The 16,296-nt window shown below is 46.1% G+C and overlaps 1 protein-coding gene across 1 annotated transcript in view; it reads left to right on the top strand.

The window, feature by feature from the left end:
- Positions 1–6,686: 6,686 nt before the first annotated feature.
- T265_13483 (hypothetical protein) overlaps positions 6,687–16,296 on the top strand; it is a gene marked incomplete at both ends in the record, with an annotated part of 33,472 nt that continues 23,862 nt past the window's right edge. The window contains one exon of the mRNA XM_009169064.1: positions 6,687–6,938. Within this exon, the coding sequence (XP_009167328.1) occupies positions 6,687–6,938 (252 nt within the window). The remainder of the gene's footprint in view (positions 6,939–16,296) is intronic.

Raw genomic sequence — 16,296 nt, 5'->3', positions numbered from 1 at the left:
CCATTGGACTTTTTAGGACTTTTAGAACTTCCAGTGAAGGAAAACAGCTTCCGTTCGAGGTGAAAGTCCCTTAGAGTACAGTCGCACACAACTTTCAACGTCTTAGTCTTGCAATGCCCTACTCGTCCAGAACAATTCTCATCAGTGGTGGTCCCTTGATCACTCGTGCTTTGTAAACTACAGCGGTCACAAAATCAACGAGCCTCATCCGAAATCTGGATTAGGATATTGGGTAGCAGCACAATCCTGACCTATTTAATGGATACGAACGACTAGGTCAACTTGACTGAATCATGTAGCATTACTTATCGGTTCCCAGGTAATCGGAAATGGTTTGACAGTTGCAAGTTAACGCGGCAGAATCAATCGTTATCAGGCTAGTGTCTGACTATGTACGCACAGAAGCGACTAACTCAATCAACATGATTGGACTGGTCACCAACCGAGTAACCAAGATCAAACGTCATTGTCGACACGCGATTAAGTAATAACCTTTCAGCTGTAACACCCCCTCAGTGCCTAGCTACAATGCCACCGAAAGGAAGCACGGAGGCTGTGATACTGTCAGTTCACCCAAGCTTAGACAAGGGAAGTCGAGAGGCAGAGGTTGGGTTCGAATCACGGATCTTTCGGTCAGTAAATTCGTAATCTAACCAACAAGCCATCACGCGATTACAATGCATTCTTTCAGCCGTCTGATTACTGACTTTGTTTGCTTGTGTTCTGGTTCCGTTTGCGTACACCTGTTAATGTACAGCTGTACACGCCAGTTGAGGCTCGCAGGAAACAAATAGAACTACATATTCTCGATATCATATGGGAATATTCAATCCATTTTTTAACACCTTGGTGAACCAAACTGTAACAGTCGGAAGCAACGAACCCTTAGTACATGACAAAACGGAGTAACTCAAGTGAAATGAATATCCCCTCAAGTGGGACGGGAAGCAGGAGTAAACGGAGATAATGAATGCTGAAGAAAAACGTTTAGCTGTAACACCCTTCCGGCGCCTAGTTGCCATACTACCTGAAGGAAGCACGAGTGCTGGGGTACTGCCAGGTTGCCCAAGCCCAGACAGGTGATGTCGAGAGGCAGAGGTCGGATTCGAACCGGATTATTGTTTGACTATGTACTGAGTACCACAAATAAACAGCGAATGTGGAACAAGCCAAGAGTGGTGAAAATAAAAATTATCTGACAGGGAGGAGCTTATGTTAACTGAAATCAATTGAAGTCAATACGTCATCTTTTGCATATGGTATCGAACCTCATAAATTGCGTTCTCTTTGCACATAATCGCTTTGGTGTCCATTTTTCATTCGTTCGACCAATGATCCCTTCGGATTTGAGTAACTACTGGAGTTTCGGGTGACTAGCTTGCTGTGCTAGATTGTCGGTCGGTAGAGAATCGCCAGACTGTGACCGACTCAGTCAAGTAGTACACGGCATGCGATACCAGAGATTGGGTGTAGATTTTAAAGTCACAGAGACAGCAAGACTAAATTGCACTCAACCGATAGCCTCATTTAGCATAATGAGAACAAAGCCAGCTTGCATTCACATTCAACTGAGCGGGGAGAAACACACTCTCTTCCATGCCGCTATGAGCTCAAGGCGAACTGAACACATTCACACGCCTGTGTGGACACTATGACGAAGACTTCATATAAAGAATTAGCTGGTGCGTTTATTGTTGTACAATAAGGTCTGGTACCTGAAAAAAGTGCTAAATTATGAAACAAGTGAACGGACAAATAAGTGATTTTCCAAATTCATGATTTGTTGTCTGATGCCGCATAAAATGACGACTAGCCCGTTCAGATTCCTATGTATTCAAAGTTGAAACAACTGTATGCATTAACATGGCTATCGAATACGGGTGCAATGTTGAAAGAACATCACAGAATATATTGTGTGGAAGCAGTCGTGGGGGGTATCCTATTACTAGTCTTGTGGCGTGGCTGACAGGATTTTGCTGCCGAAATCTGGATTAGGATATTGGGTAGCAGCACAATCCTGACCTATTTAATGGATACGAACGACTAGGTCAACTTGACTGAATCATGTAGCATTACTTATCGGTTCCCAGGTAATCGGAAATGGTTTGACAGTTGCAAGTTAACGCGGCAGAATCAATCGTTATCAGGCTAGTGTCTGACTATGTACGCACAGAAGCGACTAACTCAATCAACATGATTGGACTGGTCACCAACCGAGTAACCAAGATCAAACGTCATTGTCGACACGCGATTAAGTAATAACCTTTCAGCTGTAACACCCCCTCAGTGCCTAGCTACAATGCCACCGAAAGGAAGCACGGAGGCTGTGATACTGTCAGTTCACCCAAGCTTAGACAAGGGAAGTCGAGAGGCAGAGGTTGGGTTCGAATCACGGATCTTTCGGTCAGTAAATTCGTAATCTAACCAACAAGCCATCACGCGATTACAATGCATTCTTTCAGCCGTCTGATTACTGACTTTGTTTGCTTGTGTTCTGGTTCCGTTTGCGTACACCTGTTAATGTACAGCTGTACACGCCAGTTGAGGCTCGCAGGAAACAAATAGAACTACATATTCTCGATATCATATGGGAATATTCAATCCATTTTTTAACACCTTGGTGAACCAAACTGTAACAGTCGGAAGCAACGAACCCTTAGTACATGACAAAACGGAGTAACTCAAGTGAAATGAATATCCCCTCAAGTGGGACGGGAAGCAGGAGTAAACGGAGATAATGAATGCTGAAGAAAAACGTTTAGCTGTAACACCCTTCCGGCGCCTAGTTGCCATACTACCTGAAGGAAGCACGAGTGCTGGGGTACTGCCAGGTTGCCCAAGCCCAGACAGGTGATGTCGAGAGGCAGAGGTCGGATTCGAACCGGATTATTGTTTGACTATGTACTGAGTACCACAAATAAACAGCGAATGTGGAACAAGCCAAGAGTGGTGAAAATAAAAATTATCTGACAGGGAGGAGCTTATGTTAATTGAAATCAATTGAAGTCAATACGTCATCTTTTGCATATGGTATCGAACCTCATAAATTGCGTTCTCTTTGCACATAATCGCTTTGGTGTCCATTTTTCATTCGTTCGACCAATGATCCCTTCGGATTTGAGTAACTACTGGAGTTTCGGGTGACTAGCTTGCTGTGCTAGATTGTCGGTCGGTAGAGAATCGCCAGACTGTGACCGACTCAGTCAAGTAGTACACGGCATGCGATACCAGAGATTGGGTGTAGATTTTAAAGTCACAGAGACAGCAAGACTAAATTGCACTCAACCGATAGCCTCATTTAGCATAATGAGAACAAAGCCAGCTTGCATTCACATTCAACTGAGCGGGGAGAAACACACTCTCTTCCATGCCGCTATGAGCTCAAGGCGAACTGAACACATTCACACGCCTGTGTGGACACTATGATGAAGACTTCATATAAAGAATTAGCTGGTGCGTTTATTGTTGTACAATAAGGTCTGGTACCTGAAAAAAGTGCTAAATTATGAAACAAGTGAACGGACAAATAAGTGATTTTCCAAATTCATGATTTGTTTTCTGATGCCGCATAAAATGACGACTAGCCCGTTCAGATTCCTATGTATTCAAAGTTGAAACAACTGTATGCATTAACATGGCTATCGAATACGGGTGCAATGTTGAAAGAACATCACAGAATATATTGTGTGGAAGCAGTCGTGGGGGGTATCCTATTACTAGTCTTGTGGCGTGGCTGACAGGATTTTGCTGCCGACTAGCCCGTTCAGATTCCTATGTATTCAAAGTTGAAACAACTGTATGCATTAACATGGCTATCGAATACGGGTGCAATGTTGAAAGAACATCACAGAATATATTGTGTGGAAGCAAAAGGATAACAGTCGTGGGGGGTATCCTATTACTAGTCTTGTGGCGTGGCTGACAGTATTTTGCTGCATAATGAGAAACTAACAATACTTTTCCCAGCCATAACTCAGGAAAGTATCTGTGATGGCGATACTTAAATAACCTCCGAAGCAAGTCCTTCTACCACTTATATTCCCACCACATTCACGTTCCTTAGATTTCCTGTCTAGCACACTCAATATCCTGACATATAGCTCTCAAACAGAAGTGTATAAATTCAAAAATAGTCTATTGACAGTGGATTGACAAGATAAAAAAACAGCTGCATGCTTTCTGTATAATGCCACTCGACTGCATAGTTTTACTACTCGTAAAGACACAGTGTGTGTATGACAGTCAATAGGAATTTCAGGCACTTATTCCCGAGAGTTATTACATCTAGAATTAATCGCGATTGTCAACATCCACGCCGATCTGGTCATTAGAAATGTGGATCCCAGACCAATTCAGCCACTGGATAGGTAGTACATATTGTCCAATAAACATGCTATTTATATCTGCCACCTGAAGCGTATTGGTGCAGTTTGCCCTTATCGCTGTTTTCAGTAACGGGAAACGTGGTCAGTTGCGAGTGGTTGCAAGAATCCGAGTGGATTCCCGCAACAGATGATAAAGATTTTCCTTAGCCCCTTAAAAGTGAACATCCAGTTTCATCAACCATTGACCTTAACCACCAAGTGCCAACTGCCAATATTCCAGAAACCACCACGATTTGTTTGTAAAGCATAACAGATCAATGAGTGTTTAGCTTTGGAACCCTTTCGGTGCATGGCTGCCGTGCATAACGTAAATAAACGTGGAGCAAACCAACTTGCTCTCTATAAATATAAATCAGTTCAACTTACTGTAAGAAAGTGTCCACCTCAAAAGGGAGGCTAACATTCTCCGTTTCGGTTGAAGAATCGCACATTAGCGTAAAATCACTGTAAAAACTTCACAGTGGAACACCGAACGGGTGAACTGTAAAGGTAAACGGAAAACTCGGTTCTCACAAAAGATGAGGATGCAAATCTCAGTACCTTGAATGACATTCTCCGAGCAACAGCGAAAGCTGCGAAATACAAACGTATCAATAGAATTACGCATATCTTGACTACCTCTGAACGCAAGTAAAGATGCAGCACATCCAACGAAAAAAGCATCCTCAGTGACAAAACGAATTTAACGGCATTACTTCACCCCGGCAACCCATCCAGGAAAAACGAATACACGCAACCGCATAATGAAAACTCATAAATTAGTACGTTGGCTACAAATTACCTGAGACCTGCACACACCACGCATGTTATTTGGGGACTCTGACGAAAATTCCTATAAGCATGAACTCGTCGCTTTGACGCGCTTGTTTGTACCCAAGCCAGTGTAACATCCCGGACTATTTTCACCAAATTCAGCAAAGGTGAATACCTGCCCTCAAGCAATCATCACTGGACACTTCAAAAAAGAACAGCGAGAAATCCTATCACGAGGCGATCTGGAGGTAAAGTCGTACTGTCCTCTGCGACTGGAGTGTGAAGGCAGCAAGGCACTTATAGAAGCACCGGTGCTGTCTTCCCATGAGGAAGGACGGGTTAGAAAAGGTTGGTCTAAAAACCGCACACTCCGATTGACCAACGTTTTACCGACATCCTACGCATTATTCAATCTTAAGACCAAAGCCTGGAGTTGCTCAAAAGACCCGTCCTGTGTGCAGCCACATTGAAAGTACGACAGAAATACCTTACTCCTTGCGTCCCCGAACCAGGCCAGCACCCTGACTGGAGTGTAAGGCAGCAAGGCACTTATAGAAGCACCGGTGCTGTCTTCCCATGAGGAAGGACGGGTTAGAAAAGGTTGGTCTAAAAACCGCACACTCCGATTGACCAACGTTTTACCGACATCCTACGCATTATTCAATCTTAAGACCAAAGCCTGGAGTTGCTCAAAAGACCCGTCCTGTGTGCAGCCACATTGAAAGTACGACAGAAATACCTTACTCCTTGCGTCCCCGAACCAGGCCAGCACCCTGCAGCCAAGTGGGTCAAACTATTGGGTCAGTGGCTCCCGAAAATGTCCACAAAGAAAACCCTAACAAACACTGCCTCGTGATTCAGACTTAAGTCAGAGGCTGAGGATGGGATCCCCAAAAAACCTACATTCTCCTACCGCCTTGTAGGTCATGTCTTTGAGCCAAAGGCTCAAGATGGAGTACCTCAACCAAACCCCTTCTTGAGCTTGAGAAACCAGGGAGCACCATTCGCCCTTGCAGCTCTCCGCTTACCGACCATTCTCAACACCCCCTACCCACCCATCAAATGATGCAGCGCGGTCAGCCCACATGCGAATCTCATAAACATCGTCCTGTCTAAACAATTGCACAAAAAATAAGTCGAAATAACCACTTGCTAACTGCAAAAATCTGATCCATGTTATAAACTTCAATTTCCGTACCCTATGTCAAGTTGGGCAACAGGCGTATTGCTGAGACCCTACTTTTCCGCTGCCAACCTATGTTGTGCCGCCGGAACACGCATACAAGACACCACTTCTTGTCCAGGTGTGCGTCGCGTGGTGCCATCAGCCGGTCGCTTTACTCGCCGCATACAGCAGGGCCGGTAAGCAAAAACGGGCTACTGTTGATGCCTCTCTTCTTTCTTTTTCACATATTTCTTCTCCCCCCTTTCCCCACCCCATTAACAACTCTCCCCTTGTAGGCCCAGCACTTAGGACTGATGATGTCGTTCGTCTTGCATCGGTTTTGCGTGCATCATCTGCTCGTCAAATGGCGCCGACATCCTCAGATACCTCCAAATCAATCTTCAAGCCTCGACACCCTCTATCTGGCCGCCTCCGACGTCCGCACTCTGAAGCAACCAGGACAACAGGCTGTTTTTACTCTCATACCTGACTCACTGGCACTGATGTGTGATGCCTCAAAAACGAGGATTCAAGATGCAAACACAATTATCATGCTAACCGACCCATCAGTCTTCACTCGCTTAAGGCTGTGCACCTCTGGTGATCCGGAGGCTCTTGCGGCGATATGTACAAAGGTTGGTATCGTCCTGAGTCACCGGGCGGAAGTTTCCCTACTGGATACCCGTTGATAGTCGCCTCTGTGTGATTCGTCTGGCAACGTCTGTGAAGGAGTTTCACAAGCGGCAAGTTGACAAATGTCTGTTTAACGTGTCTAACTACGCCCCAACTAACTGTGGCTCCGACGCGATCAAAGACAGGTTTTATGGTGCCCTGCTGCGGCGAGCTAAAAGCTCAAATATCGTGGTGTTTGCCGGAGATTCGAATGCGCAAGTATGCAGGCTTAGCGCATCTGACACTCATTTGGGAGGTCGACGTGGATTGGACTCGGTACATACGGACAATGGTGAACGATTGCTCCAGATGTGTGCTGATCGCAGGCTGTTTGTATGCAGTACTAACTTCCGGAAATTGGCACTGTACAGGAACAGTCTGTGATAGGCACACACCTGAAGTAGACGATTTCCGCTATCCGCGCATTTCGTATCCAACCCAATAGGATTACCCAATTGAGATTCAGCAGCGGTCAGTCTACCTACCTGAGTGTTCATGCCACCAGCAACAACGACATCTGAGTACCTAGAGCACCAAAGAGACTGTTTTTGGCATTTTCAGATCTATAGTCCGTTGGGGCGTAAGCAGACACAATAAACAGGTTACAACGGACTTCACTTCCTCGAGAATCGCTAAGGGACGCTGCCAAACGAACCGCGCATGGATGACTATCAACAGGTATCCAAGTAAGTAGACACGCTTCCGCTCGGTCGCTCAATACAATACCCACTCTGGCATGTACAGCCGCAGTGGCCTCTGTATCACCAGAAGTGAACAGTCGGAGCATGAAAGAAAACCCAGTAGCAGTCAATTCAATCACAGTACTTTCGTCCTGTATCTTTTTCTGACGGATAGCATATGCCAATGCACATGGATTCAAACGTACGAGCAAGAGCGACCAGTTGTCCAGCTTGCTTCAGTGTGCGAACATTAAACGCAGCTAAGTATACCGGCTTTTGGGGTGTGAAAACAGATTACGAAGTGTTTGGGGTTGTCACTGAAGTCGGACATACAGAAGCTGAAGCTGAGTGTGATGCACGATGGACAACACGATCAGTCCTGGTGCTCGGACCCGTAGAGAAAGTATTCAAACTTGGGAGGGGTAGGGTAGAAGGGGAAAAGGTTGAAAATATAAGGGAGGCGTCAGCAGTATCATGTTTTCGCTTACCCGCCCCGCTTTATGCAATAAGGCGATCCAGCTGGCGACACCATATGATGGTCTATCTGGCCTGAGATTATTTTTAGTTGTAAGTGTCAGGGTTTTAAGTGGGCGCAGACTAGACCGGAAGTCGATTAAGGTCTTCAACGGAGGCGTTTGGCTCAAAAGATTGATCGCAAGGCAAGTGTTTTTCTGGAAATACAAGTGTATTTTTTTATAGAAAAATCCACCACAAATGTTCCAACCCCCCAAACTGGAGGGACAGAAGGCTGTTCGTCAGACCTCTGACCATGGACCAACTATCATGTTTTCGCTTACCCGCCCCGCTTTATGCAATAAGGCGATCCAGCTGGCGACACCATATGATGGTCTATCTGGCCTGAGATTATTTTTAGTTGTAAGTGTCAGGGTTTTAAGTGGGCGCAGACTAGACCGGAAGTCGATTAAGGTCTTCAACGGAGGCGTTTGGCTCAAAAGATTGATCGCAAGGCAAAGTGTTTTTTGGAAATACAAGTGTATTTTTTTATAGAAAAATCCACCACAAATGTTCCAACCCCCCAAACTGGAGGGACAGAAGGCTGTTCGTCAGACCTCTGACCATGGACCAACCCGGTATGAGACTGAGCGTCGAATAGGCTCATACAGCTTATTGGGTCATGGAGGCAAACAAGCAGTCACCATGGTAAGGTTCAGTCTCTTTGTGACAATAATGCAAGAACTTACTACCCGGGGAATTCGCGGTTCTACCCCAACCCCGGCATCTCGACTGCTTCTCTCTAGCCTTGTGAGACCCGGTAGTATTTCAGCCCTCTTGCTTGCTCCGAGTGGTGAACTCAACAGAATAGTCCCCGTGGACCTCAACGCAGTCGCGGATGTTGGAGTTAGAAAAAATGTTCGGCATACCTCTGAAGGAGAGGCATCGCCACAATGCAGTGTGATAAACGAGCAGTGGATTGCTTGTAGACCTAAAAAGATAACAATGTTGTACTTCTGTATGTATAGCGGTGCTCGAGAAGTTATTTTAGAGCAAAGGTGTGATCAACGTATCCACGACCCGGACGAGACCCTATTTGGTTTCACCAGTGCTAGCAATCCTGCATTAGTGACCCTGAGAGATAACGGTTGTCACACAATTAATGACGATTGTGCATAGGAGCTATTGTCCTCATTTCAGTTCATCCACTCTGCCCATTCGGATGAAGTGTTTTAATGTCAATGAGCTGATTGGATCGTCGGTTTCTACATATGGTTTCTACACATTTCTACACTCTCAACTGCAGCAGCTGAAATCATTGTGTTCAGGTGCATATTTCAACTGGAATGCTGAAATGGAATGTTCTTAGCGGGGTGCTTCAGTTTAAGGCCACGGTCTCTATTTTTGTTCCAGCCTACCGCGAGTGCTGCAGGCATCTCCGTCTTTGGCTCTTCTGCCGTCCTGTTTGGGTGAAACGTTTAATGACGCTGTGATCAAATCCCCCAATGGTGACACCACCAGTAACTACTGAACTGCTTCATGGTGGTTGACCAATACCTAGTCTTGCATGGGGGTTCACCTGCTGCCCCGAAGTGAACATCCTCCATCAGTTGTGACGCTTGTGTCCCTACTATTTTCTCCAGGAATTAGATTCTGATAACAGCCGTTGCACTGACCGCATCCAACGTGGGCCAACTGGTCTTCAAATTGATCCTTGAAATCCAGCGAGACATGTCTGTTGCGCTTGACAACTTATAAGCCAATCCGTGGCTTGCTTTTCTGAACGTTATGGCATGTAAAAGGACATCGTAGCTGGAGACAGCTTTTAATGGGACAGAGGAAAACTACCACGGTTGCAGTTATACAGCAACCACAGAATTCATACAAACTGTTGAAGCGGAGGTAGAGGAGAGTAAATGACGACGACGCTTCAAGCAGGTTAGAAATCTGGAAAAATATAACAAATGTGGAGATCAGGAACGGATGCAAACGGACGACGATGGAAGACGAGTGTATGGGTAAGGACTTGCAATAAGGGCGAAACATGCGCTGAAAGGAATCTATGCACACGTCACTGCAGAAGGGAAGATAACGTTCAGATTACGGGAACAATGAACATAGAACAAAGGTCAGCAACGTGCAGACTCGTTTGCACACCTCACTGTGATGTATCTTACGAACACCAACCTCGGTGACGTGAGTAAAACTCTGATCCCATGGAAGCAGTACAATTACTGAAACTCCTGGTAGCAATAAGGCACTTGGGCAGGATATGCTGAGAGCCATCATTCAAACACCTGTCACAGACATGCAAACAGTCAGTAAAAAACATATATCCCGGGAAGACTGGGGCACGGGAATAATCCGACCAATCTCAAGTGGTCATAACTGCAGAAAAACCAGCGATCTGCTTAACGCCAGTAAGCCTCAGGAAGAGGAAGTCAAGAGCAGTAGACACGCTCCTATAAACAAGTGGAATACCCAACCCTGTTCATTGTTGTTCCGAGGATGGGCCGTCGTACATTAAAATCTGCTGGTAACTCGCAAAGCGTGGTGTGATGAAGTAAGATAGGTCACACCACATTGCTTCATGCACTTCAACAGGCTGGAAACTGTATGCCTTCGTAGGAACAGAGTAAACCTAACGTTTGGCAATGGCAGTCAAGTGCGTTTTCCATGAGCCCAGACAGGCCTTCGACGTGTAACCAGGCTTTTCTCGATTACAGGACCTGTATGATGTATGGAGACTCGTTTTCGGTCACCTGTTATTAGCTGACGACGTAAGGCACTAAAGGAAAAAACTCCATGGAAGACGAGTTGGAACTACAGAGAGATCTCAACAGGTAGGTCGACTGGTGCCTGGGGTTTGTACTATCCAGTGACGGAATCATGATAGTGAGATGCGAGCGGAATTGAGGACCACCGCATAGGCAGGATATTCCAGTGAGGACTGTACTGAGTGCTCAAGCAAGATGATTGCATGACAAACTAACGGTACTTCATTGAAAAGGAGGAGTTAAGCTAACACGGATGACCAGAACATTTCATGCATGAAAGCTCTAGCTGTCCAGCCTGACAAACCCAACGGTCATCTAGCTACCAATGGCGTGCAAACAACTCGTCTACTCCCCACGTACCAAAGGCGCAGGCCACCAGCTGAAACAAGTAGGAGAGCCTGATAAATTAAAGGTATCCGCAAGAAAAAGGTCCTACTCTCAAAGCCTCTAAGCGAAGCATGAGTAAACACAAAATGACCGGCCTTTGTTCAGCGTCATTAAGCATAACAGAGGGTGCGAGCTTGTTTGGACTGAGGTAAACTCGTTCAACTTAACAAGAAATTGTTGTTCGTCCGTACCGCATATTCGTGCTCGCAGTTCGCGGTTCGCCTGCGGGTACGCTCCATGATGTCATTCACCTGTCATGCTTGTTTGTTATGTAGCACCCGGTAACAGAATCTTACTAGTTCATAAACTACCAGTCGACCACACAATGAATATACACTGGGCAGTATTCACCGTATTTTACAGGGCCGAAGTGACAAGTGCTACGTACATTTCCTATGATATCCGGGGCTACTTGATTTGCTTCTGTCTACATGTCACACAGAAGACCACATTGGCATACCAGGATCCAGGCAGACAAATGGTACGCGCATGTCCACCGACTATCCAGAAGAGTTCATAGGGTGTGAATAAAATCCTCCGTCGACGGAGGTGCGATCGTACATATTCGAGGCTATGGCGGTGGACAACCTCAGATCAGCATATCGGATAACTTAAGTGGACATCGCCAGGAATTAGGTCCTACCACTTGCTGACACTAGACGAACAGAAGAAGCAGACCGTTGAATCAGAATCAACCGCGCGCCAAGGCCCGGCCTAAACAATGGGGTGACAAGCGCCGATCTAAAACGCTACGACTCCGGTTAGCCCAAATTGTGGCCAATAGGGAAATGAACTCAATCAGTCTGCCGACCATCCGAGGTAGCCGACCAAGCAATGAGGTTGAACGCCCTATTAACAAGTTCAATTTAGTTATCGCAGTATTCAAAATACCACAAAAGCTACCGGGTGTGTTTTGCGCTCTACACTAGAAGATGATCATGCAGCACCTTGGAAACACTGCAGATGGTGGGCTTTAAAAACTTCGGCCGGAAGGTCTTTCCAGGCAATCAAAATTTATGTTATTTAATCTGTTCTCTCATGGGTTTGTGCATTTTTCTCTTAAAGCTGAAGTGACTGACACTCTCGGATGCTCGGGGGATTACAAGTGCTTCACCCGAATATCCACTAGAATAATGCACGGAAAGTAAGTTGGGCCGCCACCGGGCTCTTTAACTTCATAAGTTTTGATATCGTTCAGGATATCGTTCTACAGCAAACCTCTCCGTTACATATTCTACATGTGACGAACATCACACTTCAAAGCTGAGATTGCAGCAGGTCTTCAAGGCCCTGGAATTTCGAGGTGTGAGAGGCAAATATGAATTAAAAATTCTCCGGTTGAATGCTGTCCACTGGTGTGAGAAAAGCCAATTAGGTCCACTTGTGACACGCCGGATGCTGACACTAGACGAACAGAAGAAGCAGACTGCTGAATCAGAATCAACCGCGCGCCAAGGACCGGCCTAAACAATGGGGTGACAAGCGCCGATCTAAAACGCTACGACTCCGGTTAGCCCAAATTGTGGCCAATAGGGAAATGAACTCAATCAGTCTGCCGACCATCCGAAATAGCCGACCAAGCAATGAGGTTGAACGCCCTATTAACAAGTTCAATTTAGTTATCGCAGTATTCAAAATACCACAAAAGCTACCGGGTGTGTTTTGCGCTCTACACTAGAAGATGATCATGCAGCACCTTGGAAACACTGCAGATGGTGGGCTTTAAAAACTTCGGCCGGAAGGTCTTTCCAGGCAATCAAAATTTATGTTATTTAATCTGTTCTCTCATGGGTTTGTGCATTTTTCTCTTAAAGCTGAAGTGACTGACACTCTCGGATGCTCGGGGGATTACAAGTGCTTCACCCGAATATCCACTAGAATAATGCACGGAAAGTAAGTTGGGCCGCCACCGGGCTCTTTAACTTCATAAGTTTTGATATCGTTCAGGATATCGTTCTACAGCAAACCTCTCCGTTACATATTCTACATGTGACGTACATCACACTTCAAAGCTGAGATTGCAGCAGGTCTTCAAGGCCCTGTAATTTCGAGGTGTGAGAGGCAAATATGAATTAAAAATTCTCCGGTTGAATGCTGTCCACTGGTGTGAGAAAAGCCAGCGGCAGCCTCGAAACGGATGGAGCTTTCACGAAACTCAGGTCATGATAAGAGACTGAAGGAACTCTCTTCCGTTTATGCAAAATGACGCAGTTACCACCTTATACGGTAAACCCCGAAGGGTCGGTTGCCCCTCATTGGCGGGACGTAGCACTTGCAGCGGCCGTTTTTCAATCCAAGAAATTTCCGGTGCCTGCCTCATCCCCACGGCATGACTTTCGTCCATTAATTTGGGTCCCATGTACGCGTCAAATGCTCATTAATTAAAAACAGAAAAGAGCTGATCCGGGAACGGATCAACCCAGCTCTACGCTTCTGGCATCCGTAGATTTATACGTGATGTCTGCAGCTTTGACCTTCAGCCTGTTGCCAACCGGATGCCTACTTCACCATCCACCCAAGAGCTTCCTATGTAGAGAGCTTACACAACATCCTTCAGTGCGGGACCTGGCCCCAGATTTCGTTGAAACCAAAGTGAACGACGTCCAGTAAGCGTCCAATACCAAGCGCTGGTTCGCTCTTCGGGTCACCTACGCGCACCTCTTTGCAGGCAGATGTCCACTTTTTGGTACCTCTTCCTCCTCCACCACAACTCAGCATTCGAACATTGCAACCGAATTTCAGGGTTACCACTACATAGTGTAAAATGTCTACGTTTAGTGAATTATTCTGTAAGTTATCCACATATATGGTCTGTTTCAGTGAGCGAATCTTCAAGGTCATCAATCAACACCGCCTATGAATACATTGCCTTATTTAATATGATATCTCGAATTGTGTTAAAAGGTGAATCGCATTCAATGGACGGAATGTACAAGTGGTTCCCCGGCTGAAATTATTCATTGAACTTTCTGGAATCCGCATGGTCTTAGTGGATGCAAAATATACTATATAAAAACTCCTGCTCTTTATATTTGGTTGACTGGTCGAATTCCGCAGTGTTCGTGGACCTCAGTAGTTGCTACTCGGGGCTGACATCACAGAATTTGCATTCACATCGAGAAAATCAGTCTTAGACGGTTGTCGATCGCATTATTAAAGTGGAGCAACTCGCACCGCATGTACAGCCCATTTACGGGTGGTGTACAACCAGTGGGCCGTAGGATAAGAGAGGAGGTCCTTGTAGGTCCTTGTAGTGCAGCACTTGCAGATCTTGCCGGAATGTATGTTTTCGTATTATGACAAAATAAAACCTACTATATGGCATTGTTCAAACGGGTCATACGGTGGATTGTGTCCCGGGTGTTCTCAGAGTATATCTGTGGTAAAAAAAGGTGGATGTTATATGATACATCCATGCTTCCTGATAGCTTGCCTAATATGGAAGTGCCACAAAATGACGGCAGCAGAACTCTGCCTTTGCAGCCCGCATTTGCGCAGCCAACATGCCCACGACAAGAGTTCACTTAGCGCTTCTACCCCATCATTTCCCTGCACATGTCGAATAGTTTACGAATGGAAACAGAGTGCTCGCCTTCCACGAAGATATGCGTAACAGGTACCCACGCTATCCGTGACCACAAATGTGTACAAACTTGCATCTACGTGCCAGATATTAGTTGCTTTAACAAAAGTTACCCAAAACTGTTCGTCGCGTGCGGTCTGTTGACATTTACTACATCTGGAAAACGTCGAAAGGCGTTATCTGGTGCCATCTGGATGAAAATATGTGGCTTAAGTGACGTTCCCCTGGCTGCAGTACAATCGTCCGTCCGGCCAACCGAATTTTTTCCAGGACCAAAAGCATACCATCTGCCACGAGAGAACCCAAATATGTGGCACCTATTCAGCTGAGCTCGTCGACAATTTCGATCGCAGATTTATACTCCCTGGGTTGTGAGGATCTTGCCGAATTCATCGATCACGAACTGCCGGACCTTTCACGTCGGCGCCCCATATGCAATCAGGCGCCCCAGGTGTCCACACCCTTCCGTTAGCCAATTTCTCCGTTTCGATTTCTTCAAAGTCGGATGATCCGACGCAACTTCTCCCGTATTACTCGCATGGACTTCCAAATACTCTATGGGGGCTACGTCAGAACGCTCGTGGAGTAGGCCAACCAAGTTGCCTACTCAGGACGTACGAGAGACGTCCCCCTCATTGAGCGTGTCCAGCGGGCCGCCACGAAAATGGTTGCCAGCCTCAAATCCGTGGACTGCGAAACGCGTCTCGCGATGATTGATCTCTTTCCCCTGGAGTACCGTCGCCCCCGAGGGGACCTAATTCTTACTTATGCTCTGTTCCAACAAGGCACGGCAACAGGTTTTGTGCCGCTGACCCAGCGAACACCGGCGGGGACATAGTAAGAAAATTTTCAAGCTCAGGGCACACACGTTCATCAGACAAAACCTTTTTTCCTTTCGGGTAGTAACTGCGTGGAATGACCTTACTCCGATGGTTGTACACGCTCCCTCCCGAACCCAGTTTGAGGCACTATTAGACAATTATTTATGCGAATCCTCGCTCTGGCAAGCATACTGCCCCGCGCTGAGAACATAAAGAGAAGTGCTACACCCTATTTTCACTTGTGCCTTTCAGGTGAACGACAGCCACTGATGGAAAAGAACAAAAGCGACCCGGGAAACTTGGGCAAAAGCCTCGATCCTGTGAATCAATCCGTGAATCTGTGAATCCGTGATCACACAAAAACGTAGAAATCTCTTTGTTGTGTTCAGCATAATTAGAGGCGATTGAAGGATGATTCCAATACTCCCTTGGACGGAACACACTAGACAGACGGTGGCGCACTCAAGCACTGGATATCAGACGGCTTGGACGGAACTAGACAGACGGTGGCGCACTCAAGCACTGGATATCAGACGGAACGGTGTCACTACTTAAATCTCGAAGAAATATCCCACCCAACCCCCCAAAAAAATCCACCCCACAAAGCAATAAGAACAAAA

The sequence above is a fragment of the Opisthorchis viverrini genome (genome assembly GCF_000715545.1).
Source record: "Opisthorchis viverrini unplaced genomic scaffold opera_v5_70, whole genome shotgun sequence".
Taxonomy (NCBI): Eukaryota; Metazoa; Platyhelminthes; class Trematoda; order Opisthorchiida; family Opisthorchiidae; genus Opisthorchis; species Opisthorchis viverrini.
The sequence above is the reverse complement of the archived record's forward strand: the minus strand, read 5'-3'. Positions and strand labels throughout refer to the sequence as shown.